Source organism: Pongo pygmaeus, chromosome 19 (assembly GCF_028885625.2).
Source record: "Pongo pygmaeus isolate AG05252 chromosome 19, NHGRI_mPonPyg2-v2.0_pri, whole genome shotgun sequence".
Taxonomy (NCBI): Eukaryota; Metazoa; Chordata; class Mammalia; order Primates; family Hominidae; genus Pongo; species Pongo pygmaeus.
Genome location: NC_072392.2, coordinates 91,356,577 through 91,382,340, shown reverse-complemented (window position 1 = coordinate 91,382,340; position 25,764 = coordinate 91,356,577). Strand labels below are relative to the sequence as shown.

The 25,764-nt window shown below is 48.1% G+C and overlaps 3 protein-coding genes across 7 annotated transcripts in view; 2 read left to right on the top strand and 1 right to left on the bottom strand.

The window, feature by feature from the left end:
- The window catches only part of SLC39A11 (solute carrier family 39 member 11), a 569,718-nt gene that overhangs the window by 18,964 nt on the left and 524,990 nt on the right, over positions 1–25,764 (top strand). For all 5 annotated transcript variants that reach the window (XM_054459871.2, XM_063655393.1, XM_054459872.2 and 2 more), the window contains exon 2: positions 18,813–18,887. In XM_054459871.2, coding sequence (XP_054315846.2) covers positions 18,833–18,887 — 55 coding nt within the window. In that variant the 5' untranslated portion in view covers positions 18,813–18,832. The remainder of the gene's footprint in view (positions 1–18,812; positions 18,888–25,764) is intronic.
- SSTR2 (somatostatin receptor 2) lies at positions 1,580–9,704 on the bottom strand. Its single transcript, XM_054459868.2, has 2 exons — positions 9,422–9,704; positions 1,580–5,492 (listed from the first exon to the last, which is right to left on the bottom strand). Exon 2 carries the CDS (start codon positions 5,398–5,400, stop codon positions 4,291–4,293), a length of 1,110 nt encoding a protein of 369 aa, XP_054315843.1. The 5' UTR covers positions 5,401–5,492; positions 9,422–9,704; the 3' UTR covers positions 1,580–4,290.
- LOC129018302 (DNA-directed RNA polymerase III subunit RPC10-like) lies at positions 11,369–11,692 on the top strand. Its single transcript, XM_054459885.2, is given in 1 exon segment — positions 11,369–11,692. A coding segment is annotated over 1 exon segment (324 nt).

Sequence of the window (25,764 nt, the reverse complement as noted above, 5' to 3'; positions counted from 1 at the left end):
CTTCAGCCACTGTTCTTTAGCAAGGCCAAAGGTCATGTGTGCCTTACACTGTAACTTTACTGTCTTCATTGAATAGTCACATTCAGAGCTGATCAGGAATATGAATCTTTTTTTCTTTCTTTTCTTTTCTTTTCTTTTTTTTCTTTTTTTTAAAGAGGCAGGGTCCCACCATATTGCCTAGGCTAGTCTCAAAATCCTGGGCTCAAGCGATTCCCCAGCCTCGGCCTCCCAAAGTGCTGAGATCACAGGTGTGAGCCACCATCCCCAGCCCAGAACATGTATTTTAACAGTCCTTTGCTTCCTACCTGTCTCTGTGATCAGCCTGTGCACTTTTCCAGCACGGTGCTCCTCATCTAGGGCAGCTGGGGCTGCGAGTTTCGGCAAAAAACACTTGTATTCCGTCATGGAGAGAAGGTTAAATTTGTGTAAGCAAATAGATTCCAGTTCACTGCCAGGTCTAGAAGCCCCATCCACCAGCCCGCGTGTTCCTCTCTGCATGCCATTTTATTCTCCAGTGTCCCTCTGCCATGCTATGGTATGAACCCCACTTAAGTTTCTTTTTCTTTTTTTTTTTTTGTGAGATGGAGTCTTGCACTGTCACCCAGGCTGAAGTGCAGTGGCGCGATCTTGGCTCACTGCAACCTCCGCTCCCGGGTTCAAGCGATTCTCCTGCCTCAGCCGCCTGTGTAGCTGGGATTGCAGGCACACACCACCACACCCGGCTAATTTTTGTCTTCTTAGTAGAGACATGGTTTCCCCATGTTGGCCAGGCTGGTCTTGAACTCCTGACCTCAGGTAATCCACCCACCTCAGCCTCCCAAAGTGCTGAGATTACAGGCATGAGCCACCGTGCCCAGCCCTGCTAAAGCTTCATCTACACATCCGATATTACCCAACTCTGTTACTGAAACATGAGCTAACATCATTCAACATAGGCCATGATATTATATTATTTTTCCCAATATCTTTTTCACTGAGTCCACTTAGGTTTCATCAGCACTTAACTACCCATGCTAATGGCAGGTAAGTAGCAGCTTGCATAACCCAAGTGATCAGATACTCTGAAATCAATGGGGTGCATTACTTTTTATTCCCTCCCAGCACCCAGCAGATTTGTCTTCATCATTAAATATGGAATAGAGACTAAAATTTTTGAATTAAAATGATGTTAACCTTTAAATTAGCATGTTGATTCTCTCTTTTAGATAAAAGAAAACCAGAGAGCAAGTTATCTTTGAAACAGATACTTCAAAAAGTGGAGAATAGCTTTCCCTATGGTAGAAACCTAACTGTGTACTTGGATGGAATTATAGCATCAGATTTGAAGGCCTGTCTTTTAGCCTTAGAATGGTCATCCTGCTGATGAAGACCCACAGATGCCTGGGTCTGCATTTCATTTTCAGGTTACAGGTGGCTGCTTTGGACTCTGGCCTCCCTACAGGCAGTTTCCCTGGTTGCAGGATCATGAGTACTGTAGAATTAGTCTTTGTTTTTTTTTTTTGTTTTTTGTTTTTTTGCGTTTTTTTTTTTTTTTTTTGAGATGAAATTTCACTCTTGTTGCCCAGGCTGGAGTGCAATGGCACAATCTCAGCTCACTGCAATCTCCGCCTCCTGGGTTCAACCCATTCTCCTGTCTCAGCCTCCCGAGTAGCTGGGATTACAGGCGCTCGCCACTACACCTGGCTAATTTTTTGTATTTTTAGTAGAGACGGGGTTTCACCATGTTGGCCAGGCTGGTCTTGAACTCTTGACCTCAGGCAATCCACCCACCTCGGCCTCCCAAAGTGCTGGGGTTACAGGCATAAGCCACCACGCCCGGCCTGTAGAATCAGTCTTCTCTGCCTTGAAATTGTTTCTACCAACTCTTGGTCCCTTGGAATCATTTCCCTAAAACTCAGCATTTATTCAAGGACCCTGGAACATCTCATGTTATAATAATTGTAAAGTTAGGTCTAAAGCATTTTTTTCCAAATCTTTGCTTGTTTTTGTTTAAAAAAAAAAAAAATCACACTTCACTAAACAGGGCTGCTAGGAAGCCCTGAGCTGAACTTACAGTTGACCTTACATTTACTAATGGTGTGGGATTTTACTGCATGCAATTTCTGCAACAACTTTTTCTATAGTCTTGTTTTATAACTATACCTCTTTTTATTTTTGTATGGATTTATCTATCCAAAATCTTATTGAACATATTTTTCTGAGCCACAGGAAGTACTTTTGGGAATGAAGTGGTGTGAATTTATACGGAACAAAAGCAGCACATTAAGAAGGACACCCACAGGTGGAGCACTTAGTCACTCCCACTGGCCAACAGCGCTTGCTTAGGGAGCCGGAAGAGGAAAGCTCATTTAAAAATATGGTAAAATCTATGTGTGAGATGCTGAGTGATGCTCTCAGACAAAACCCAAAGATGATGACATCCTTGCAGACACCCAGGTGTGTATTTCTTCATACTCTAGAAAATAATCAGTCAATGAAATGGATATTGTCTCTTTTCTTATCGCTTGTAAATGTCAGTTTGGGGAACAAAAAAAATGCCACTTTATGGTGTGAAGTGCCTGTCTACAATAGTCCTTGCAGAGCGGCTCAGAGAGTCCATGGCATTAAAGATATGACAGTTACTGTGTATACAGTCAGCGGGGCAGGCGGCACAGCAGTATCTCCGAGTGGTAGGGCCCCACCAACACTCACACCACACCCCCTGCACGCTGCATATTCATTGGCAGGTGAGGGTGCTTTTGTTTTATGAACAATGTCCTCTGGTCTTTAGTGTGCATTGTGGTTTTCTTTCTTTTTTTTTTTTGAGACTGAGTTTTGCTCTTGTTGCCCAGGCTGGAGTGCAGTGGCATCTCAGCTTACTGCAACCTCCACCTCCCGAGTTCAAGTGATTCTCCTGCCTCAGCCTCCTGAGCAGCTGGGATTTCAGGCACGTGCCACCACGCGTGGCTAATTTATATATTTTTAGTAGAGACAGGATATCACCATGTTGGCCAGGCTGGTCTCGAACTCCTGACCTCGGGTGATCCACCCACCTCGGCCTCCCAAAGTGCTGGGATTACAGGCATGAGCCACCGCGCCCAGCCGTGCCTTGTGGTTTTCTTAATACCCAGCTTTGTATGAAGTCCTCTAAAATCCCCTTTGAGGAGTGTTGAATTACATTTCCATTTTCTTTCATTAGGAAGCTTTGTCTGGCCTGAAAAATAAAAACAATTTTATGGTTTCTCATAAAGGTGTAATTTTGCTTCACTCTTATTCACTTATTTTCACAATGGAGAGAATGAAATTGTTTCCCCACAGGAATCATAGTCCATTTTTTGCCTTTCATGTTAGTGATTTTCCCCCCTTATAGCTCCCTAAGAAAAACTAAAGCAATTTGAAAAGAAAAAAATGCAATCTTATAACAAAGTTGGCTTTGTCTTGGTAAATACAATGATGGATGACCACAACCACTTGAGTCCTTTTGGGCAAATGAATAATTCTCTGACTATATCTGAGAAGTGGAAACACATGAATTTACGTTCTGGTTCTTCAAATATCTTCTCCCTTTCCCTTCTTACATTGACCTCACTTGCCTGAAATCAATGAAGCAAATCCCCAAGGGCAGAGGCTAGAAGTTTGTGAGGCTTGAAGCTTATATGAGGGTCCTCTTTGAGAAAAACAATACAAAAATATCTTACTTTGACAATTTTTTACAAAAACATATGACCACATGAACATACTGCCCAAGTCCCTCCTGGGTGTTGGAAAGGCCCGTGCAAGAGAGATCCCTGAAGCTTGAACTTTACTGGCTTCACAGTAAGTCCATTTCTGCGGGCAGTGTATTGTGGCAAATGTCCATCTACACTGTGCATACTCGAATTTGCTACTTGTGTATGTGAACACAGGAACATAGGTAATGCCTATACAGAGAATAAATAGGAATATACAAGTATAAATATAAAAACACAAGATTACCTATTGAGTTTTAAATACACAAACACACAGATACTTATTTTTTTCTATTTTTGTTGTTTCTAAAGATCATATCCAGGCATGATCTCTCTTCTCCAGACTTTGAATTGTCTACCTGCATTTCAATGTTCGCTTTAAGGGGGAGGTAATCAATTTAGCACATTATCATTCAATCAGACAAGCTGACTCAAACACTGTTCTCTGAATTGGACTCATGCTGAGCAATCCTCTATTCTAGAAGCCAGGTGTGGGAGGTGGCAGGAAGGAAGCTGGTGCGGGTAGGGAGCCCATTGCCAGTAGACAGAGCATGGCTTGTTTTTTTCCCACCCCCCAAGCAGTTCAGATACTGGTTTGGAGGTCTCCATTGAGGAGGGTCCTCTGGGTCTCTGTGGTCTCATTCAGCCGGGATTTGTCCTGCTTACTGTCGCTCCGCTCTCCATCATCTGTGCCGCTCACCTTGACCAAGCAGAGGACATTCTGGAAGCTCTTCTTGAAGTTGTCAGACAAGAAGGCGTATAGGATAGGGTTGGCACAGCTGTTAGCATAGGTGAGGACCACCACAAAGTCAAACATGCCTTTAAGGGCTGGGGTGGGGCTGATGGCCATGGAGACGGAAGAAACGTTGAATATGTAGAAGGGAAGCCAGCAGAAGATGAAGACAGCCACCACGATGGACACCATTCGGGTGACCTTCTTCTCAGACTTCTTCCTCTTGGAGGAGCCCACTCGGATTCCAGAGGACTTCACCTTGATGATAATGAACAGGTAGCAAAGACAGATGATGGTGAGGGGTACCAGGAACCCCAGAATGAAAGTGTAGATGATGAACCCTGTGTACCAAGCCCCAGATTCACCTGGCCAGTTGATGGTGCAGCTGCTTCTCCCCCACTGGTTGCTCCGGAGCCCAGCATATATCATGATGGGCAAGATGACCAGCAGAGAGACTCCCCACACAGCCATGGTGATCATCTTGGCCGTCCGGGGTCTCCTCCACTTGGCCGACTTGATGGGGTGAACCACAGCCAGGTATCGGTCGATGCTCATGACTGTCAAGCAGAAGATGCTGGTGAACTGATTGATGCCATCCACAGTCATGACCACCCGGCAAATGGCCTTGCCAAAGGGCCAGTGGACCAGAGCCACCTGCATAGCCAAGAAAGGCAGACCCAGCATGAAGAGCTCATCTGCGATGGCCAGGTTGAGGATGTAAATGTTGGTGATGGTCTTCATCTTGGCATAGCGGAGGATGACGTAAATGACAAGTGTGTTGCCACACAACCCAATGATGCAGACCACAAAATAGATGAATGTGAGGACTGCATTGCTTGTCAGGTCATAGTATGGCTCTGTCTGGTTTGAGGTGTTGGTTGACACCACAGAGCCGTTGAGGTCAAATGGAATGGATAGCCATGTGTGGCTTCCATTGAGTGGCTCATCCGCCATGTCCATGGCTGCTTTTCAGTCGTAGGCTAGTTCCAGCCAGCCCAGAGATCTTATTCTCACCTTAATGGACCCTGGAGGCCAAGGATCCAGTGTGACATCTGGAAGGAAAAAAGGAAGATTGGCCCGTCGGTCACAAGCTGTTTAAACTCTCACCAAATTTACACATTTCTGGTTTAGCCTCTCAGACATACTCTTAATTGAAAAATGTATTATCTTTCCACATCAACATTAAGCTCTAGAGTTCCTCATCAGTGTGCAGACTTTTTGAGTTGTTTTTCCAATAGTAGGGAAGGGTTTGGGTTCAGCCATCATCTGCTGACGAACATGTGGGGGAGGGCTGTGGCTTCAAAAAGCACATATTTTGACCCCTAAGAAGTTGACTGATCTAAACTGCAGAAAGGCAGAGCTTGGAGAAGTTCAGCGCCTGACCTCAGAAGGGTCTGACACTGACATTCCTGGCCTCTTCCCTACCAGGAAATCTATGCTGACTTGCTGACCGCCTTGGAGTCTTTCCGTTCTGAAAATGCCGTAGTGGAAAAAACCCAGACTCTAGAGGTAGAACAAACCGGGTTCCACTGCTGAGCCCGTGTGACCACATGCCTGGTCCTTAATGGTTCTGACTCTTATTTGTTCACATGGGGGTGTCATGAAGGTTAAATGATGGAATGTATGTGAAAATGCTTAGCCTTGCGTTGGGCTCATAATGGGAACCTCGTAAGTGTTGTTTCCCCCCATGTTTTCCTCTACCATCTCATAATCTCTCATTTATTGAAATCTACCTACGTGGTGAACCAATTTATAGTCTTCAGTATTAAAAGTCTGGTTTGCTTTCATTTTTGAAATGTAGGCTTCAGTTTATTTTTTGTTTTTCTTCTATTTTTGTTTTCCAATACCTAATGCTTGACTTACTCACGAGCTCTTTCCCAAAGTCCCTAAGGGGATGCTGCTCCCAAGTGCTGTAACATCCCGGAGAATTTGCCTGCCATTTTCTAATTAAGGACAAAAACGGGAAGCAGGTGTGGGACACAAGCTTTTTCACAGAAGTAAGCAGAAGGCTTCCAGCACTGATATAATTCATTCGCACCCACTGTTCCCTTGATCTCCCCAAGTGTCCTAGGTGGTAGGGATAATCACCCCCATTTTAGAGATGTGGAAACTGTGGCTTAGAGTTTAAGGAGCTCATTCCCATTCTCTTGTACATAATTGGTGGAGCTGGGATGTGAACACAGGCCACCTGGCCCCAAGTCTTTTGCACGTCTCAAGGCATCCCTTCTGCTCCTCAGTGGCATAGAGACCGAACGGCTGATAACTGGGCTTTGGTTTGAAGCAACTGACTCCTGTGTTACTTCCTTGCTGAGAAAATAACTGGAGCACTATTGGCTTGGCTTAAGATCTAAAACAATAGTTCATCCCATAATTAAATGATTGATATACAGCCATTCAAAAAATATCATGGGGGTTGCGGGGGGGTGGAGAGGAGGCTTCTTTGTGCTGACAGCAGGGATGTAGAAATGAACAAACTTGGCTGGTGCCCTCTAGAAGGTGATATTTAAAAGGGGAGATAGGAAAGGAAGCCAGCTCATATAGGGTGGGCGTTGCATGAGAGACAAGCAAAGGACTTAAGAATGCCTTCCTTTCCTGGGGGACTCAGAGGAGGCTTCCAAAGAGAAATGTTTGAGCTGGGTCTTGGGTATATGAAGAGTGAAGCAGGAGGACAGCAAAGAGGCCAATCTAGGAAGAGGCGAGATGTTCAAAGGGTGGCGTGTTCAGCAGAGTGGGACTAATTCACTTTGCTGACACATTTCCCCTGAGCTAGGTACTTTTCCTGGTGCCTGGGTGTAGATGGAAGATTACTTCTTAATCCTTGGAAAGACCGCAGATGAGTTAAAGGAGACTTGGCCAGCAACAAGTTCTTGAGGATCCTTGCTCACCTTTGCCTCTGATTGATTCTGAAATGCCAGGTGCATTGCTCGTTCCTTCTGTGCTCATTTCCCTACCACACAACTGTCTGTGAAGTGAGATCTGGGCTTTGTGGCTGACCATTTTGTGAAGTATCTGAGGCACCTGGAATTTCATGTCTGCATTGGGTAAAAAAGCATAGACTGGCAGCAATTAAAACAGAAGCTGTACAGAAACTGTGGTTAGTATCCCTGGATTAACTTGGGTAGTTTCGTTATCATTTCTAACCATCTTGTCAGTTGGTTTAATTCTACAGAGCCAGAATCCTATTCAAGCTGCCTGCAATTAGAGTGTACCTTATCATGGGGATTTCCAGGGGCCCATCTATATAACATGAATGGTCACACTCCAATGTCTGAGTAACACAGAATCCCCCTGGGCTGACAGAGCCCCTGTCTAAGAGCTTTTGGGCTAGGAACGACGATGGTGCAGGGAGTATAAGGGAGGGCTGAGTGTTGCTTTCCAGCCCTAACTCGGTCATTTTAACTGGAGTTTCACTCAACAGGACAGAATTGCTTAATAGTAGCAACAGACAGGGTTCAGAGTCTTGGTGAAGGTGGTGGAGGTGGGAGGCTGGGGAGCCGGTTGAGAGTTGGAAGTCTCCTCTAAGCAAGAAATGAGCTTAAATCATGGGGAGTCTTATTTAACAAAGAAGTCAGCCGCTTAAGGTCTTCCAGAGACTTCTGTTTCATTTTTATTTCAGAGAAAGAATATTCCAATGCCAGGCAGCCAATTCTAGTTGAATTGTGGTTAAATTAAATATACAAGGAAGTTTCGTTTTCTGCATTCTTTGTTTTTCCAGCCCAAGAATTGTTAGATGCTGGAAATGGCTAGTGGTTGGTTTCCTCTGAACCATGTCCAGGCTCTATAGAGAGGAGGGTGAGAATGGTCTCATGCACCTGCACCCACTCCTCCCTTTTACATAGGGGTTGTGGTTACCAGCCCAAGAAATGAGTGTTGGGATGGCGACCGGACATCAGGGGAGGTCCTAAATCCTACTCAGCTTCAGTTTCTCCTCTCCCCATCATCTTTCCCGCATTCACTTCCCACCCCCTGCCTCCCTCAGGGCCCGCAGAACCCGGCTTGGTCTCTGTGCGGCTAGAGCGAGAGCCCCCACTGGCAGGGTGACAAAAGCCCCTGAGGGCCACCGCGGCGCGTGAGCGCCGGGGAAAAGCCGGGGCGGTGCTGGCCTACGGGGTTGAGAAATGGAGGGGCGAGTGTCAGGACCGCGGAGCGGGTGCTCCCGGCTGGCCCAGAAAGTCCTCCTCCTGGCCATCCAACACGCTGATCCTCAGAGCAAGGGTTTCCCAAAGAACTCTGTGCCATTTCCAGGAAGACGAGGCAAGAGCGGAGATTGTGGCGCCAGCACGCCCAGTATCGAAACGCAGAGCAGGGGTGCCGGGTGTGGGGGGGCGCTGAGGACAGAGACATCGGGGCGCAGAAAACAGTCGCTTGGGGGACTTGGCCAGCGGCTTTCGGGCACGGGCTATGCAGTGGTTTGTTCTCTCCAAACCTAGACAAACTGTCCTTTCTGTCCCGAGGTGGGGGACGGGGACGGATCCTAGATCGTTCAGCGTCTAGGGAGAGAAGCCCCTCTTTCTCCGCTCTGCGCCCGCCGCCTGCCTCTGGCAGGCTCGGATCTCCGGGTGCGCTCCCGCAGGAGCCCCAGCTGGCACCTCACGGCCTCGCTCCCCTCGCGCCAGGTCTCTTTTGCAGGGGGCTGGGAGAGAAGTTGTCACCCGTCGCAGCTACCACCTGAAATCTCGGGCTAAAGGGCACACGCCACGCATACGGGCATGAGGCTGCGAGGACACGTCCGTTCCAGCGCACACTACCCACAGCCCCCTTACTCAGGCAGGGGTACCCGTTGTCGTTCATTCCTACTACAATCACCCCAAAAGGCACAAGAGCGGAGAATCACGCACCGGGACCTAAGCTCAGGCACTCGGATGGGCACACCACCATCAGCGCAGATGCACACAGGTGCCCAAGTGCGCTTCTCGCTCCCTCCATCTCTCTTATCTCACACACACACACACACACACACACACACACACACACCCCTCACCTTTGCTTTTCCGCTGCAATCCGCTAGCTCCGGTCTCCGACACCCAGCGGCTGTCCCCGAGCCAGCTGGGCGCCGGGGCGCGCAGCAGCTTGGCTAGCGCCTGGCGCCGGACGTTTGGGGTTCCTGGCTCCTCGACCCTCTTGTGCCGGCTCCCGCTAGCCCCTCGCCCATAGAGAGCTCCCCTAGCCCGCAGACCCCCGGCGCCAAGCCTCAGACTGGGGCTCTGGGCACTGGTGGTCTTGCGAGCGCGCGCGCATGGGTGGCTGCGCCGCTTGGACTGGCCCAGCCAGCCCGGGCCCCTGGTCACATTTCCCCACGCCCCCCTCCCGCTACGTCACAGCGGCTTCGCTCCGCCCCCCCAACCCCTCCTCCCGGGTCCTGTAGAAGGACAGGGGTGAGACCGGCTGAAACGCCTGCGGGTGGCCGCAGGCAGAGCTTACAGACAGCCGGGGAGCGGGGAGAGAGGGGACCCGCCTGCGGGGGCGTAAAAGGTTAAGCGTTTTCGGTTTCCTCAAGACTCATGGCAAGGACAAGCGCTATTTTCCCTCTGATTTCACAGAATCGATTCCCTTCCACCCAGTGTATTCTAGGCAGCTGGAGTGGCGGCCGGGGTGACCCAGACTTACACCGGGACCTCTGTGATTTCCTTAGCCAAACAAGTTAGCAAAGCTGTGTTTACCGTGGGCCAGCCCCGGGCGCAGGGCGCAGGGCCGGGCTAAGGGTAGGGAGAAAAAGGGCTCAGGGGACAGCGCTTCTCCATGCAGTTCCCAATGAGCGCAGGGCGTGTAGACCCGCACCTGGAGTCCAAGATTCAGTCCTAGGAGCCATCAGAGGGCCAGTGGAGGTCGACTGGTCCCAGCTGTCCCTGCGTCCCACAGCTTGGAGGTGCAGCGGCCATACAGGTGGTCCCCTTGCTGTAGCCACGTCAGTCAGCACTTGCTGGTCTGACCCAGCACAGTCTCTCCTACATGCTGTGAGGGAGCAAAGGGGAACAGGCAAGAAGTGGGAGTCGCATGGAGTTGCAGCTGTTTATTTTTGACTGTGATGATTCAGCCTCTTTTCCAATAGTTTAATAAGTCATAATCAATCCTGCAGCCTCCCCTTCCTCACCCTCCTCCAAGTACATACATACATACACACACGCGCACACACACACACACACACACCATCCCCAGTACAGTTTTAGAGGATGTGAAAACAGAAAGCAAACCCCAACTAGCTTTCTCTGTGAGCTGAGCTGCCTTGATTTGTCCATCCTATTATCTGATTTCCAATTCACCAGGGAAAAGTAAAAGTCCAGAAGCTGTGTGGCAGGTGGGGTGAGCCCTAGAAATAGATGAGCGACATGGGAAAGGAAGCACCAGGTACAGCAGCAGCCACCTCTCTCTTCTACCTGGGCCAAACCGTATCTTGGGGTACCCACTGTGAGATGGGGATCAGGAGTTTCCATCTCTCTCTGAGACACTGGTCATGATAGGGCTTAAATCTTGGCATCCTGGAGCTCAGGGCGAGATGGAAATTGAGTTGCAATTGCCTTAAGTTCCAGGAGTCAATCTGGGAGCCAGCATCTCTTTTAGACACGTGCATACAAGTGGAAGGGCTGGGGTGGGTAGCTCACTAGAAGAGGGCTGTGTCTGCTCACCGTCAGTGGGAAGAGGGAGAGACAGAGAGGTAATAATAATATCAGGAGGGCATCATGGAATTGCGCTCAGGGGAACTCGGCATCCTCTGGCCACACAGTTGCTACAATGCCTGTTGCCACCTCCAGTTTAAAACCAGTAACCTGACTGGTTTCCAGGAAAAGGAGGAAGAGCCAGGAAGTGCCCACTCTGCCCTCAAATTCCTTTCCTTTGTACCATGTTATCTCTTAAAAGTTCTCAAACTGTTAATACCAGATTTATGTTTCATTAAAAAAAATAATAACTGGAGCCAGCAGAGTCCGAGATGATGCTGCTGTTCTACCCTGGCTGCAGGGACGGGTTGATCGTGCAGGAGGGACAGCCCTGCCACCGCCTTGCCTGCAACACGTGCCTCTGTGTGCACTTCACCCACAAGGTAACAAATTGGAAGTACTCAAAGCTGAAAGAAGTGGATGATGGGCTTGGGGGAGCAGTTGCCTGGGAGGATGTTGACTGTGCTGCAGAGCCATGTCCTAAATGAGAACCTCCTTGTGCTTACTACATGTAGCTTCAGACCCGCTCTGCAGATGAGCCGAAGACCACCTTCTACCAGTGCTGCAGGGCTCGGTGTGGACACCACTGGAGGGATTAGGGCAAGGACGACCCAGCTGCCTGAGTGTCTGCTTACCTCCGGGTAGATGCTCAGCTGGGAATATGAATCGTGTGTCCTGAGGGTCTTTGCTGGTGTGGTGGAAAGCTAACCCTTTTAAGGTGAAGAGTCAGGGTGTCAGGAAATGTGGCCTAATCGCCAGTCAGTGCGGATGAAGTCACTGATGTCCAGGGAGATTTTCTGTGTGGGGAGGGGACCCATAACTAAGTATGCTCTGTTTGAAGTCCTGTTCGTTCTTTCTTTTCTTTTTCTTTTCTTTCTTTCTCTCTCTCTCTCTTTCTTTCCTTCTTTCTTTCTTTCTTTCTTTTTTGAGATGGAGTCTCGCTCTGTCGCCCAGGCTGGAGTGCAGTGGCGCGATCTTGGCTCACTGCAAGCTCCACCTCCCGGGTTCACGCCATTCTCCTGCCTCAGCCTCCCGAGTAGCTGGGGCTGCAAGCACCTGCCACCACGCCTGGCTAATTTTTTGTAGTTTTAGTAGAGACGGGGTTTCACTGTGTTAGCCAGTATGATCTCGATCTCCTGACCTCATGATTCACCCACCTCGGCCTCCCAAAGTGCTGGGATTACAGGTGTGAGCCACCGTGCCTCACCTCTTTTTTTTTTTTTTGAGATGGAGTTTCACTCTTGTTGCCCAGGCTGGACTGCAGTGGTGCAATCTTGGCCCACTGCAACCTCCACCTCCCAGGTCCAAGCGATTCTTGTACCTCAGCGTCCCGAGTAGCTGGGATTACAGGTGTGCGCCACCATGCCCTGCTAAATTTTGTATTTTTAGTAGAGACGGGGTTTTACTATGTTGCCCAGGCTAGTCTCAAACTCCTGACCTCAAGTGATCCACCCACCTCGGGCTCCCAAACTGCTGGGATTACAGGCGTGAGCCACCATGCCTGGCCTAATTTTTATTTTTTTGAGACAGAGTCTCACTCTGTTGTCCAAGCTGGAGTGCAGTGGCGTGATGTCAGCTCATAGCAACCTCTGCCTCCCAGGCTCAAGGATTCTGCTGCCTCAGCCTCCAGAGTAGCTGGGACTCCAGGTGGGTGCCGCCATGCCTGGCTAATTTTTGTAATTTTAGTAGAGACAGGGTTTCACCATGTAGGCCAGGCTGGTCTTGAACTCCTGACTTCAGGTAATCGCCCACCTCAGCCTCCTGAATAGGCTGAATAATCCCAAAGTGCTGGGATTACAGGTGTGAGCCAACACATGTAGCCCTGTATGCGCTTTAATGTGGATGACCAAATAAAGCAACATTCCCCTCCATGCACTTTCCTTGTCAAGCTTTCCCCTCCTTATCAGATAGGGCAGACCCAGCCTGGAGAAAGTACTGATGCACCCACGTTAGGCACACCTGTCTTACTGCAGCTGGCTGAGTGGGCTCTGAACAACATTGACCTTGACAGCAGAAATGTGTCATCTAGGATGATTGTTGATTTTATCCAGAAAATGTATGCCTCCTCTCTTCTCCCCTCCCCACCTTTGAAGGCCTCCAAAGAGCTGTTTGGGCTGCCACCTGCACTCAGGTGTCAACCTCAAGTTCCTAATCTGCCTTTGGCTCCCCCAGGCTATTTTGACTCTGCCTCCATCTGCTGAATGAAGTCTGAGCTGTAATCCACATGGGGCTACCTCTTCTTCCACTGCAGCTTGGCTAGTAACTAAGTAACAAAACCTTGAGCCAGAAAAATAGAGGGGTTGGGGAGGAGATAACCTTCCAACTGGCTTGTTTGATATCTTTAAAGCAATTAAATAGCACCCTTCCCTCTGTTAGCAGTTATCAGAGAGACAATAGGTGGCAGGAAATTAAGAAAAGGAGGAGGACAAAGGGCCAGGCCAGTGTCCAGCCCCTTCCATGGGGAGGGGCTGCTCAGTTCACTCTTTCCAAGAGAGGTTCATAGTCTAGGAGCTCCACAGGGAAGACACAACTCCCAAATAGGTCATTATGTCTCTGAGTGGCTTAATAAATTAAATGGGGGAAATTGTTAGTCTGCAATCAATTTGGTGAAAGTAAGTATTGCAATTAAGCCTGGAGGAAAGCAAGAGAGCTCTGAGGGGAGGATTGGATGTGTTTGGGAGTGTTAGATACCAATCTGAGCATCCAATGTGGTTTTTATCATCTTTATGGGAATGCCAGGGTGAGGTCTGCCATTTCTATTGATGAGAAAAGAGCAATGCTCCTGCCGTGGAGAACATCAGATGTCCGGTGGTTTGAGGGGGCGGGGGAGGAGATACTCGACATGGTGATCGTAGTACCTTGGCTTTCTGGGACACTCCTGTTTTTAGCTGTCCTTTCCCTTGTCCCCCACAAACCATCCGCATTTTATGAAAATGGAAATGTCAGCATGCAAAAGCCTCTCTGATACCATGGGTCCTGATGTTTAGTTTGGAAAATATAGAATATAGTCACCATATCACTGTTTAAAAATTTGAGGGCTGAGCACAGTGGCTCATGCCTGTAATCCCAGCATTTTGAGAGGCTGAGGAAGGAGGATCACTTGAGCCTAGGAGTTTGAGACCATCCTGGGCAATATAGTGAGACCTCATCTCTCCAAAAAAAAAAAAAAAAAAAAAAAATTAGCCAAGCATGGTGGTGCACACCTGTAGTTCCAGCTACTTGAGGGGCTGAGATGGAAGGATCTCGTGAGCTCGAGAGGTGGAGGTTGTAGTGAGCCAAGATCATGCCACTACACTCCCGCCTGGGTGATAGAGCAAGACCCTGTTTAAAAAAAAAAAAAAAAGGAGGTTGCGGGGGGCATGTGGCATAGTCGATTTAATAGTCTCTTCAAATACACAAAGAATTCAAATGAGGATCATTCTTCCTGTCTCTGTCCCCTAGCCCTCAACAGCTATGAGTCTGGCATGGCGTGTCACCATTTTTCTCTATTAGCAACCTCGACCCTCAGGGAATACATTGGCTAAGTGAGTGAGTAGGCATTAGAAGCTCTTTGGAAACCACCCCCAAACAAGTCTAGAATCAGGAATTGTGGTTAGAAGACACTGTGCTCTAGATAGGATTCCCTTTTTTTCTTCTCCCCCATTTTGGCAGAAATGCATATAGACATAAAATCCTGGAGCCAGAAGGGCCCTTAGACATTCTCAGGTTTATAGCCTACATTCCATCATTATCCAAGTAAAGATACCAGGCTCAGAGAGGACAGGTAACTTGCCCAAGGCCACCCAGCAAGGGAGTGGCAAAGTCAAGAGTCAAATCAGCTCTTCTGAATCTCGGACTCATGCCCCTTCCACAGGGACCCCACCCGCACGGGGTATGAAAGCTGGAGGAGAGAGGAGTCCCCAGCTCCCCCACCATCTGTCCCAGCACTTCTCTGGCACCAGTACATTCTTCCTGATAACCACATCTCTGCTGCTCTTACCTGGCCCAGCTCCTCTTTTTCAGTGCCATGGTGACAGAGTTGGAAAACCTCAGGCTGTCTCCTGCTGTGACTTTTTCCAGAGTGTGCTTCTTGGACCACTAATTCTCAGAGCAAGATGCTATGTAGAAAAATTGGCTGGGCATGGTGACTCATGCATGTAATCCCAGTACTTTAGGAGGCCAAGGCAGGTGGATCCCTTGAGCCCAGGAATTCGAGACCACCTTGACCAACATGGTGAGACCCCTGTCTCTACTAAAAATATAAAAAATAGCCGGGCATGGTGGTGTGCACCTGTAATTCCAGCTACTTGGGTGGCTGAGGCACGAGAATCACTTGAACCTGGGAGGCGGAGGTCGCAGTATGCCGAGATCACACCACCGCACTCCAGCCTGGCCAACAGAGTAAGACTCTGTCTCTCGAGAAAAAAAAAAAAAAGAAAAAAGAAAAAGAGCACAGGCAACTCTGGGAAATGGTGTACAGCTGCACATTCACCATTCACCCCATGTCCTGCAGATTCACATTCATATATATATATATAAAAATAGAGAGAGAGAGAGAGAGAAAGAGAGAGATAGGGTGTCACTGTGTCTCCCAGGCTGGAGTGCAGTGATGTGATCTTGGCTCACTGCAGCCTCGACCTCCTGGGCTCAAGCCATTCTCCCATCTCAGCCTCCCAAGTCACTGGGACTATGCCCGGCTAACTTTTGTATTTTTAATAGAGATAGGGTTTTGCCATGTTGCCCAGGCTGGTCTCGAATTCCTGAGCTCAAGTGATCCGCTGGCCTCAGCCTCCCAAAGTGCTGGGATTACAGGTGAGAGCCACCGCGCCCGGCCTCACATGCTTATTATAATGTCCATTATGTGCAGGGCGCACCGAGTGTTTCACACACCTTTTATCTCATTTAATTCTCTCAACCTTTGTGGCACATGCCTTTATCAGTAGTAACATTGGTATTTTGAGAAATCTTGCAGTAAAGACAGCTGTTGATCTTTAACCCAGTGTTTCCCAACTTATTTAGCCATGGATTCCCTATGAGTAATTTTCCCTGTATTTCCCTGAGTAATTTTCAACACCTACTCTGTGCTTACTGTGTGCCAAGCACTGTGCTAGATGCTTTCTATTAACTCATTTAATCCTCACTGTAATCCTATGAAATACCGTCAGCATTATTCATCCCCCCTTTTTGTGAATGAAGTAAGCAAGGCACAGAGAGGTTAAGTACCCTGCCCAAGGTCACACAGCTAGCAGTGACAGCTTAACTACCAAATCCTGAACATAATTATGCAGAGCAATAATCCATTGGCAAATGGGACTCCCACCTTCCTTAATCATTCTTAGAGGCTGATTACAATACAAGAGAGACAGTCCCTTCCCCGATCGATAGCCGCAATTGTTTGTTGTGTTGTTGTTTGAGACAGTCTCATTCTGTTGCCTAGGCTGAAGTTCAGTGGCTTGTTCGCCGCTCACTGCAGCCTTGACCTCCTGTGCTCAAGCAATCCTCTCACCTCAGCCTGCTGAGGAGCTGGGACTACAGGCATGCACCAGCAGGCCTGGCGAATTTTTTAATTATTATTATTATTTTTTGTAGAGACAGGGTCTCACTATGTTGCCCAGGATGGTCTTGAACTCATGGGCTCACGTGATCCCCGCCATTCCCACCTCGAACCTCCAAAGTGCTGAGATTACAGGTATGAGCCACCACCCCCCCCGCCCCCGCCCACAATTGTTTTAAGCCCTTCTCCAGGCAGTTACTTTCCCATCCTAAGAATGTCTTTGTGGATGAGTTCTGGATTGTTTCCAAGTTCTCTGAGGCTCTGACAATCATCCAGGCCTCCTAGAAGAATTTTTTCCTCTCCCTTCCAGAATGACCCAAGTGACCGAAGTGCCTGGTGCTTTCCTGCTGTGTGACTCCCTCCGCCCCCATCCCCCACCAAATGCTGAATTGCCTGATTAGCCTAATCAGAAGAGCAGCCTCTTCCCCAAAAGAGGAGCTGCTGCTGGGGGGCTGGGGGGGATTTATAGACTCACAGCGGCAGAACGCCCCTCTGAGAGCACCTGTCAGGGCTTCGAGACAAGGCTGCTACACAGGAAAATCACCTGGGGAGTTTTAAAACTGAGGGTGCCCTGTCTCCGTCCTTAGCAATTCTCATTTAATTTTTGGCATGGGGCCCAGGTAATTTTTTCAAGCTCCCCAGTTGATTTTCATGTGAGCTAGAGCCGAGAACCACTGAGAGTTAAACTGTCTCGATTCTGATGTGGAGAAACTTTAGATTAGGAAGGGGGAAAGACTGTCCTGGGTCAGGCCACAAGCAACTCAGGAGCTCTCCTCCCCCAGGGAGGAGACTGGGGACTCACACTGCACTCCATCACCCTGGGAACCCTGTTATCTGGGCAGAGGGCGTTCTGAGCAGGGTTTGTGCAGCCGTGGGGCCTGGGAGTCTCTGTTCCATGAGCAGATGGAACCAGTTTTCTCTCTCATAAGGAAAATCCCCTTCAACTACCTCTCCTCTCCTAGTGAGATAGCAGGGTAGACACGTCACCTCACTTCCCTTTGGCAAGATGCACTGGTTCCTGTAGAATGGGTGTTTCACAGCTTGTGAAGGGGCAGCAACTTCACAAATGGGCCAGAACCAGTAATTCGGGTCCTCGTTGTAATTAGAGCGACGAAGGTCAGGATCTAATTTAATCACGGCCAGAGTTGACCACACTGGCCTTTTCCCTCCTGGAGTCTGTGTTCCTGTGTGTTGCCAGCAGCCGGGTACCTGGGTGAGGCTCCCACCCTGTCCTGTCTCCACGGATAGCTCCTCCTTGCTCTGGAAATTCTCCTCGTCCTAGTCTCCTTGTGCTAGTGGCCAAAACGGTAGTTCCCCCCTAACGGGACACAGAATATTTAAAATTTAATAGGGCTTTGGGGAGGCGCAGACCCAGAAGAGAGGATTTCCAAGTGGAGATGTTGGCCCAGCGTTGGCAGGAGTTGGGGGTGGGTGGGTCTTCGTGCTGAGCGGCGTCCCATCTCTTATCACAGAGCCTGTTTCTTTCTCTCTCTCTCTCTGAGTCAGGAATTTCTGCTGCTGAAGGGCCTCTGCCCCCCGGAAGAAGCAAACACCAGGAGTGAATCCAGCCACTGCAGCTGACATACTTCAATTACGTTTCCAAAGAGGCTGCAGTTCCTTAGCCGGCCCCGGGGTGGGGTGAGCGCACAGAACTCACCTCCCGGGGCGGCCTCTGCGAGCTCGGCACTGGGCCTTGCAGGATGGGGCCCAAACGTCCATCCCAAGGCCTTTCTTTTCTCTTTTCTCACTCCCCTCCCCATCCTCCTGCCAATCTGGGGATGCGATGCTGCCCTGTTAGAATCGGGATGATGGCAGTGCCTTGGAACCCAGATTCTGGCGTTTTCTGTCTCCCCTTCCCCATGGCGGCTTTCCTCTCTCTGGCCTCCCTGGCAAAGAGAATCTCCTCTATCCGAGATCAGGGTGCCCTTCTTGGGAAGAGGCAGGCATGAGATTGCTAGAGGCCCAGGTGAGAAGTCATTGAGGGCAGATGTCAATTCTGCAAAGGGAGTGGATTCTGCAAAGACAAGTGGATTTGGAAAAGGGTCTTGAAAAGCTATCTGGGGGTGGCGGGGTGGCACTTAGTGCCTGTTTGGCGGCTGCATGCTAAAGCCGCAGAGGATGCTTTTGCTGAGTGCTACAAATGTTTCTGTAAGGCTGAAAGGGTGGGTTTTCCTTCTTTGACACAGGAGGTGACTCCACAGAGCCCATGGGCATCGGAATGGGTTCCAGTCGCAGGACCAGGAGGGACTTTGTTCAGCCAGGTGAGGCCCTCGTGATGGGACCTGGCCGCTTTCCAAAAGTAAGACTTCCCTGCTGGCTTCTTCTTGCTCCCTTGTAGGGGAGCCAGCTTGTTGGCTTTGTTTGCTGGTTGGGCTGCCAGTCCCCAAGCTTCATGGTACCCGCCTGCCTGAGGCCCCAGAGCAGATGGCCGGCCTGGTGAGGGGGAGTGGGAGCCCTGCCCCCGCCCCCGAGTCGTTCATGTGTCTCCTCTCGCCCTCACAGCCTACAAACGGCTGCTCCTCCTCCCCCTCCCCTCCTCTCTCCCACCTCACTCTCCAGCAGCCAGATCTGACAGATTGTCCCTGTGTCTGCCACCGAAACCTAATTTCTCCATACCGCTTCAGACACTCAATCTTTCTCCCTGGCAAGACCCTTTTACTTGGGGTTGCAAAGCATGACAGTTCTAGGCTTTGTTTCTAGCCTGTTGGAACACTGGACTCTTTTGAATAATTGGATTCAAGACTTAGGAGGTGTTTTCACTCCCAGTAGAGATGGGTAAGGACATTGTAGGATCCTAACATGACCTGCCAGAGCAGGTGTCTGGGGAGATGGGGCTTGGCCTCACAGTGTGACCCTGCAGAAGCACTCACTTTAGAGCTCCTTCAATAATAAGCCCATTTAAATAGAACTTAAACAAATTTCTTTTTTTTGAGATGGAGTCTCGCTCTCGTTGCCCAGGCTGGAGTGCAATGGCGCCATCTGGCCTCACTGCAACCTCCGCCTCCCAGGTTCAAGCGATTCTCCTGCCTCAGCCTCCCGAGTAGCTGGAATTACAGGCGCCCACCACCACACCTGGCTAATTTTTGTATTTTTAGCGTAGAGACGGGGTTTCACCATGCTGGCCAGGCTGGTCTTGAACTTCCAACCTCAAGTGATCTGCCCACCTCGGCCTCCCAAAGTGCTGGGATTACAGGCATGAGCCACCATGCCCGGCCAGAACTTAAACAATTTTTAACACAACTTTTGCATGTATACATAGCATATAAAAATTTTAAACAACTTACCAGAATATGACTGGTTCTAAAAATCCTACTCGCATCCCCCCAGAATGAAGACTGGACACCGGCGAGTCTATTCTAAACATTCTGATTTCAGCTCCAAAGTGAATTTTTAAGAACAAGTTCCAGAAATGAATTGGCAGTGGTGATATTAAATGCATATTTAGTTTTCCAAGATGTGCACTTTTTAGTGCTGTTGGACTATTTAGGAATAGCCAGTACTCACTTTGATGTATAGTTCTGATATTATTGGCAAAAATAAACAAATCAAAAGCACAAAACAGGAAACTGACAATGTCATGTCTCTGAAGAGCACGTCTGTATATAATCCTCCTACACAGGTATACACACCTTCATTCATCTATTCTAAACACGAAGAATGTATCAGAGAAAAGGGGAGAAAAATTGGTTTCTAAGCCCTGCAGTCCAACTCCTTTTTTTTTTTTTTTTCCTGAGATAGAGTCTCACTCTGTCACCCAGGCTGGAGTGCAATGGCACGATCTTAGGTCACTGCAGCCTCTGCCTCCTGGGGTTCAAGTGATTCTCCTGCCTCAGCCTCCTCAGTAGCTAGCACTACAGGCATGCGCCACCATCCTGGCTAATTTTTTGTATTTTTAGTAGAGACGAGGGTTTCACCACATTGGCCAGGCTGGTCTCGAACTCCTGACCTCAAGCAATCTGCCCAACTCGGCCTCCCAAAGTGCTGGGATTACAAGTGTGAGCCACTGCGCCTGGCCTATGCAGTCCAACTTTTGACTGTGTCCTCTCAGGGTAAGGGAACTCAGAAGCCTACCCCAGGCCTGAAATCCTTTGCAAGTGTTCAGAAATCATGCAGGACAGTAGTTGCTTTTGATGTCCTCCTGCCCTTCACAGGCCTTTCAGAAATCCAGTGTTTTTTTCATGGCCTCTTGTATTCTATTTAGGAAAGATGATATGAAGGGTGGTCATGTCTGAAACTGGTTTTGTTCCTGTTTTCGGTATCTTGTCACAAAACTGGCAGTTCATCACAAAGCAATTAATGCTGCATGACTTAATGAACATTTGATACATTTTTTTTTTTTTTTTTGAGATGGAGTCTTGCTCTGTCACCCAGGCTGGAGTGCAGTAGTACAATCTCGGCTCACAGCAACCTCCACCTCCCGGGTTCAAGCGATTCTCCTGCCTCAGCCTCCTGAGTAGCTGGGATTACAGGCGCGTGACACCACGCCTGGCTAATTTTTGTATTTTTAGAAGAGTCAGGGTTTCACCATATTGGTCAGGCTGGTCTCGAACTCCTGACCTCAGGTGATCCTCCTGCCCCAGCCTCCCAAAGTACTGGAATTTAGGCGTGAGCCACTGCGCCCGGCCTGATGTGTTTATTTAGTTGGGTGGGAGGGAGAGCAGCTCTGTAGCCCTCAGAAGATAGACGCTGCCTAGTGGGCTCAAATAACTCATCCTGGTTAATTTCTTCTAATATTATATAATTCTCTATAATTTGAAGTCCAGATAGTAAAATATATGCTGATAATATATGCTGATCTTTAGTGCAAACCAGTAGAAGGATTTGTTTGACCAGTAAAATCTTTTTATTTTAAATTTTATTTTATTTTTATCAAGCCAAATGGTAGGATTAGACTTCTAAAGAAAAACAGCAGACTATAGCTGGGCACGGTGGCTCACGCCTGTAATCCCAGCACTTTGGGAGGCCGAGGCAGGCAGATCACAAGGTCAAGAGATGGAGACCATCCTGGCCAACATGGTGAAACCCCAACTCCACTAAAAATACAAAAAATTAGCCGGGGGTGGTGGTGCACACCTGTAGTCCCAGCTACTTGGGAGGCTGAGGCAGGAGAATCGCTTGAACCGGGAGGCAGAGGTTGCAGTGAGCCGAGATCGCGCCACTGCACTCCAGCCTGGCGACAGCGTGAGACTCTGTCTCAAACAAACAAACAAAAACCCAGCTGCTCCATCCTTCTCCACTTCTGACACATTCCCTAAGGACAAAAACTTTCAATTCTTTGTTTTGTTTCTTCTGTTACTGAATTTACCTCTATGTTTTCTAAATGGCACACTTACACTTCTATTTCTTGATTTTTCTGTTTTGGATTCTATTGGCTTCCTATGCAAGAGCCCCAGCTCACCACCTATATGATAAACTTCCCTATTCCCTTTCCTCCCAATATAGTTACTGTGTTAGTTCGTTCTTACACTGCTATGAAGAAATGCCCGAGACTGGGTAATTTATAAGGAAAATAGGTTTGATTGACTCAGTTCCACATGGCTGGGGAGGCCTCAGGAAACTTACAATCATGGCGGAAGGCACCTCTTTACAGGGTGGCAGGAGAGAGAATGAGGGTCAGCAGGGGAAATGCCAGACACGTATAAAACCATAAGATCTCATGAGAAGTCACTCTCAGAATAGCATGGGGGAAACTGCCCCCATGGTTCAATTATGGGGGTTATAATTCAAGATGAGATTTTGGGTGGGGGCACAGCCAAACCACATCAGTTACCATAATTTTTGTCAAGTCAGTAGTCAATGTTTGCATTACTATAACAATGTAAATATTATTTACAGCTGAGCCAAGCACTATGCTTTGCTGGCCTCTTTTTTTTCTTGTAGAGTCTTTTGTTTTCCCTGAAGTTAATGATTACCTCTTTGTTTAAAAAAAAAAAAAAAAAAAAATTTTTTTTTTTGAAACAGAGCCTCACTCCATCACCCAGGCTGGAGTGCAGTGGCATGATCTCGGGTCACTGCAACCTCTGACTCCTGGGTTCAAGTGATTCTCCTGCCTTAGCCTCCCGAGTAGCTGGGATTACAGGCATGCACCACCACGCCCAGCTGATTTTTGTATTTTCAGTAGAGACAGGGTTTCACCATGTTGGCCAGGCTGGTCTGTAACTCATGACCTCAAATGATCTGCCCCCCTTGGCCTCCCAAAATACTGTGACTACAGGCGTGAGCCACCATGGCCAGCCCCCCAGATTTTTTTTACTTCCTTTTTAATGTACCTATTAATGATTCATTCCTAAATTCTGCAGAGTCAAAAATCTTCTCTAACTTTATTCAACATATTGATTTCATTTATGGCTTAGAGGCATTCTTCCTGGAGATCATTATCCTTCTGCTCGATCTAGACCAGTTGTTCTTGAAGTCTGCTGCAGTCTGCTGCATAGCTCTCATCTCAGGACTTCTCTTCACCATTACCCTGAGGATTTCTTTCTTGCTTCCCAATGTTCGTCTTCTGTTTGGTCTTTCTCACTCTGTCTGGCTTACTTCTTCGTTTTGGTGGAGCATCACCTCCAGGAGTTTCTTGAGAAAGGGTGTGTGGTAGCCAGCCTCCAAGATAAGCCCTAATAAGCCCCATCTCCTGGTATTTACACCCTGCACGGCCCCTCTCACATTGTACCAGGATTGATCTGTATGACTAATAAATATGATAGATGATGGTATGTCACTTCAGAGATTAGGATATGAAAAGCATTGTGCCTTTTATCTTGGAGGCTCTCACCTGTCTCCACCTCTCCTCCTCTGTCCTCCTTCCCCTCTCTTCCCTTCCTCTCACCTCCCCTCTCCTCTCTTCCCCCCTCTCCTCCTTCCCCTCTCTTCCCTTCCTCTCACCTCCCCTCTCCTCTCTTCCCCCTTCTCCTTTTGAGGAAAGGTCGTAAGCCCTGTCTTGAGCAGTCCTATAGGATGGGAAGGTGGAGCCTCCAGCCAACAACCACGGGAATGAGCTTAGAGGTTGATTCTTCAGCCTCAGTCAAGCCTCAGATGACTGCAGCTTTGGCCGATTCCTTAATTACTCCCTGATACAGTTTGGCTGTGTCCTCATCAAAATCTCATCTTGAATTGTAGCTCCCATAATTTCCACGTGTTGTGGGAGGGACCCGGTGGGAGATAATTGAATCATGAGAGAGGTTTTCCCCATACTGTTCTCGTGGTAGTGAATAAGTCTCACAAGATCTGATGGTTTTATAAGGGGTTCCCCTTTCGCTCGGCTCTCATTTTCTCTTGCCTGCTGTTACGTAAGACGTGCCTTTCACCTTCAGCTGTGATTGTGAGCCTTCCCCAGCCACATGGAACTGTGAGTCCATTAAACCTCTTTTTCTTTATAAATCACCCAGTCTCGGGTATGTCTTTATCAGCAGTGTGAAAACAGACTAATACACTCCCTCATGACAAACCCTTAGCCCAAACCACTCAGCGAAGCCACTGCCAGCTAAGCCACTCTCAAATTTCCCTCTCATAGAAAATAGGAGATAATAGATGTCCACTTTTTAAACCACCAAAATTTGATGTGACTTGTTATACAGAAATAGATATGACAAAGGTAAGTTTTTTGACACTGTGCTTCTGTAAAAATGTCTTTATATACCCGCACTTCTGACTGATGGTTTAACTGTATATAGAATTCTATTCAACCATTGGAAATCCTCTTCCCTCAGAATTTTAAAGATGTTTATCCATTAGATCCTGGTTTACAGCGTTGATGTGAGTGTGTCCAATGTCTTTTCCCAAAAACTTTTAAAATCTTCTCTTCATTACAGTTGCTATGAAATTTCATCAGGCTATGCTTTGGTGTGAATCACTTTTTTCTTTTATCATTTGTGTGGTTTGCATTCAGTGAGCCCCTTTAATCTGGAAATGTATGTCCTTATTTTTAAAAGATGTCATTACATTAATTTTTTAAATTACTCCTCTTCTGTTGTCATTTGTCTCTCTTCCTGGCACTTCTACTACTCAGACCAGTTCCCTGATTCCCTTGGCTTTTCTCTATTTTCCATCTCTTTGTCATTTTGTTTGACTTTCTGGGTGATATTTCATTTCTAACCATTCTATTGAATTTTTTATTTCAACAATTTTATTTTTTTTTCCTTTTTTGAGACGGAGTCTCGCTCTGTCACTCAAGCTGGAGTGTAGTGTCATGATCTTGGCTCACTGCAACCTCTGCCTCCCAGGTTCAAGTGATTCTCGTGCCTCAGCCTCCTGAGTAGCTGGAATTACAGGTGCGCGCCACCACGCCTATCTAATTTTTGTATGTTTAGTAGAGACACGGTTTCACCATGTTGACCAGGCTGGTCTCAAATTCCTGACCTTAAGTGATTCTGAAGGGTTTGAGAGGGAAGAATCTGGAAACCTAGTGGCTTATTAGATTTAGGGAACAAGAGGATGGGGGTACAGTAGGGAGATAGGGATTCCTGGATTTCTGGCTTCGGTGACTGGATGGGAGTGGTACTGTTCACCAAGAGGAATAAAGAGGAGGAGCAGACACCCCATGGGAAGAGAGGGTGAGTTCTCTTTGGGTTCTGCTAAGATTAGGATGCCCATAGGATGGCTAGAAAATAGTTTGTTCTATCAGTTGAGATACTTGGGAGAAAAAAACTGAGCTAGACATTTAATAGACATTTAGGTTTGGGACATTAAGTTTGTTGTTGTTGTTGTTTTGAAACAGGATTTTCCCCAGGCTGCAGCGCAGTGGTGTGGTCACAGCTCACTCAAGCCTCAACCTTCCCAGGCTCAGGTGATCCTCCCACTTCAGCCTCCCGAGCAGCTGGACTACAGGTGCTCACCATCACCCCTGGCTAGTTTTTGTATTTTTTGTAGAGCTAGGGTTTTGCTCTGTTGCCCAGGCTGGTCTGGAACTCCTGGGCTCAAACAATCCTTCCTCCTCAGCCTCCCAAAGTGTTGGGATTACAAGCATGAGCCACTGCACCTGGCCAAGTCTGGGAGTTATTATCTATGGGTGATAGGTGGAAGTGAGAGAGTAAATGAGATCACCCAGAAGGAATGCAAGGGTGAGAAGAAGAGAGGATGGGGAATGCTGACTTTTAAAAGATGCCAGGGGGCCAAGGCAGGTGGATGATGAGGTCGGGAGTTCGA

What these genes read in the sequence shown, in the direction of transcription:
- SSTR2 (XM_054459868.2), bottom strand. Translation starts at nt 5,400, where the DNA reads ATGGACATGGCGGATGAGCCACTCAATGGAAGCCACACATGGCTATCC.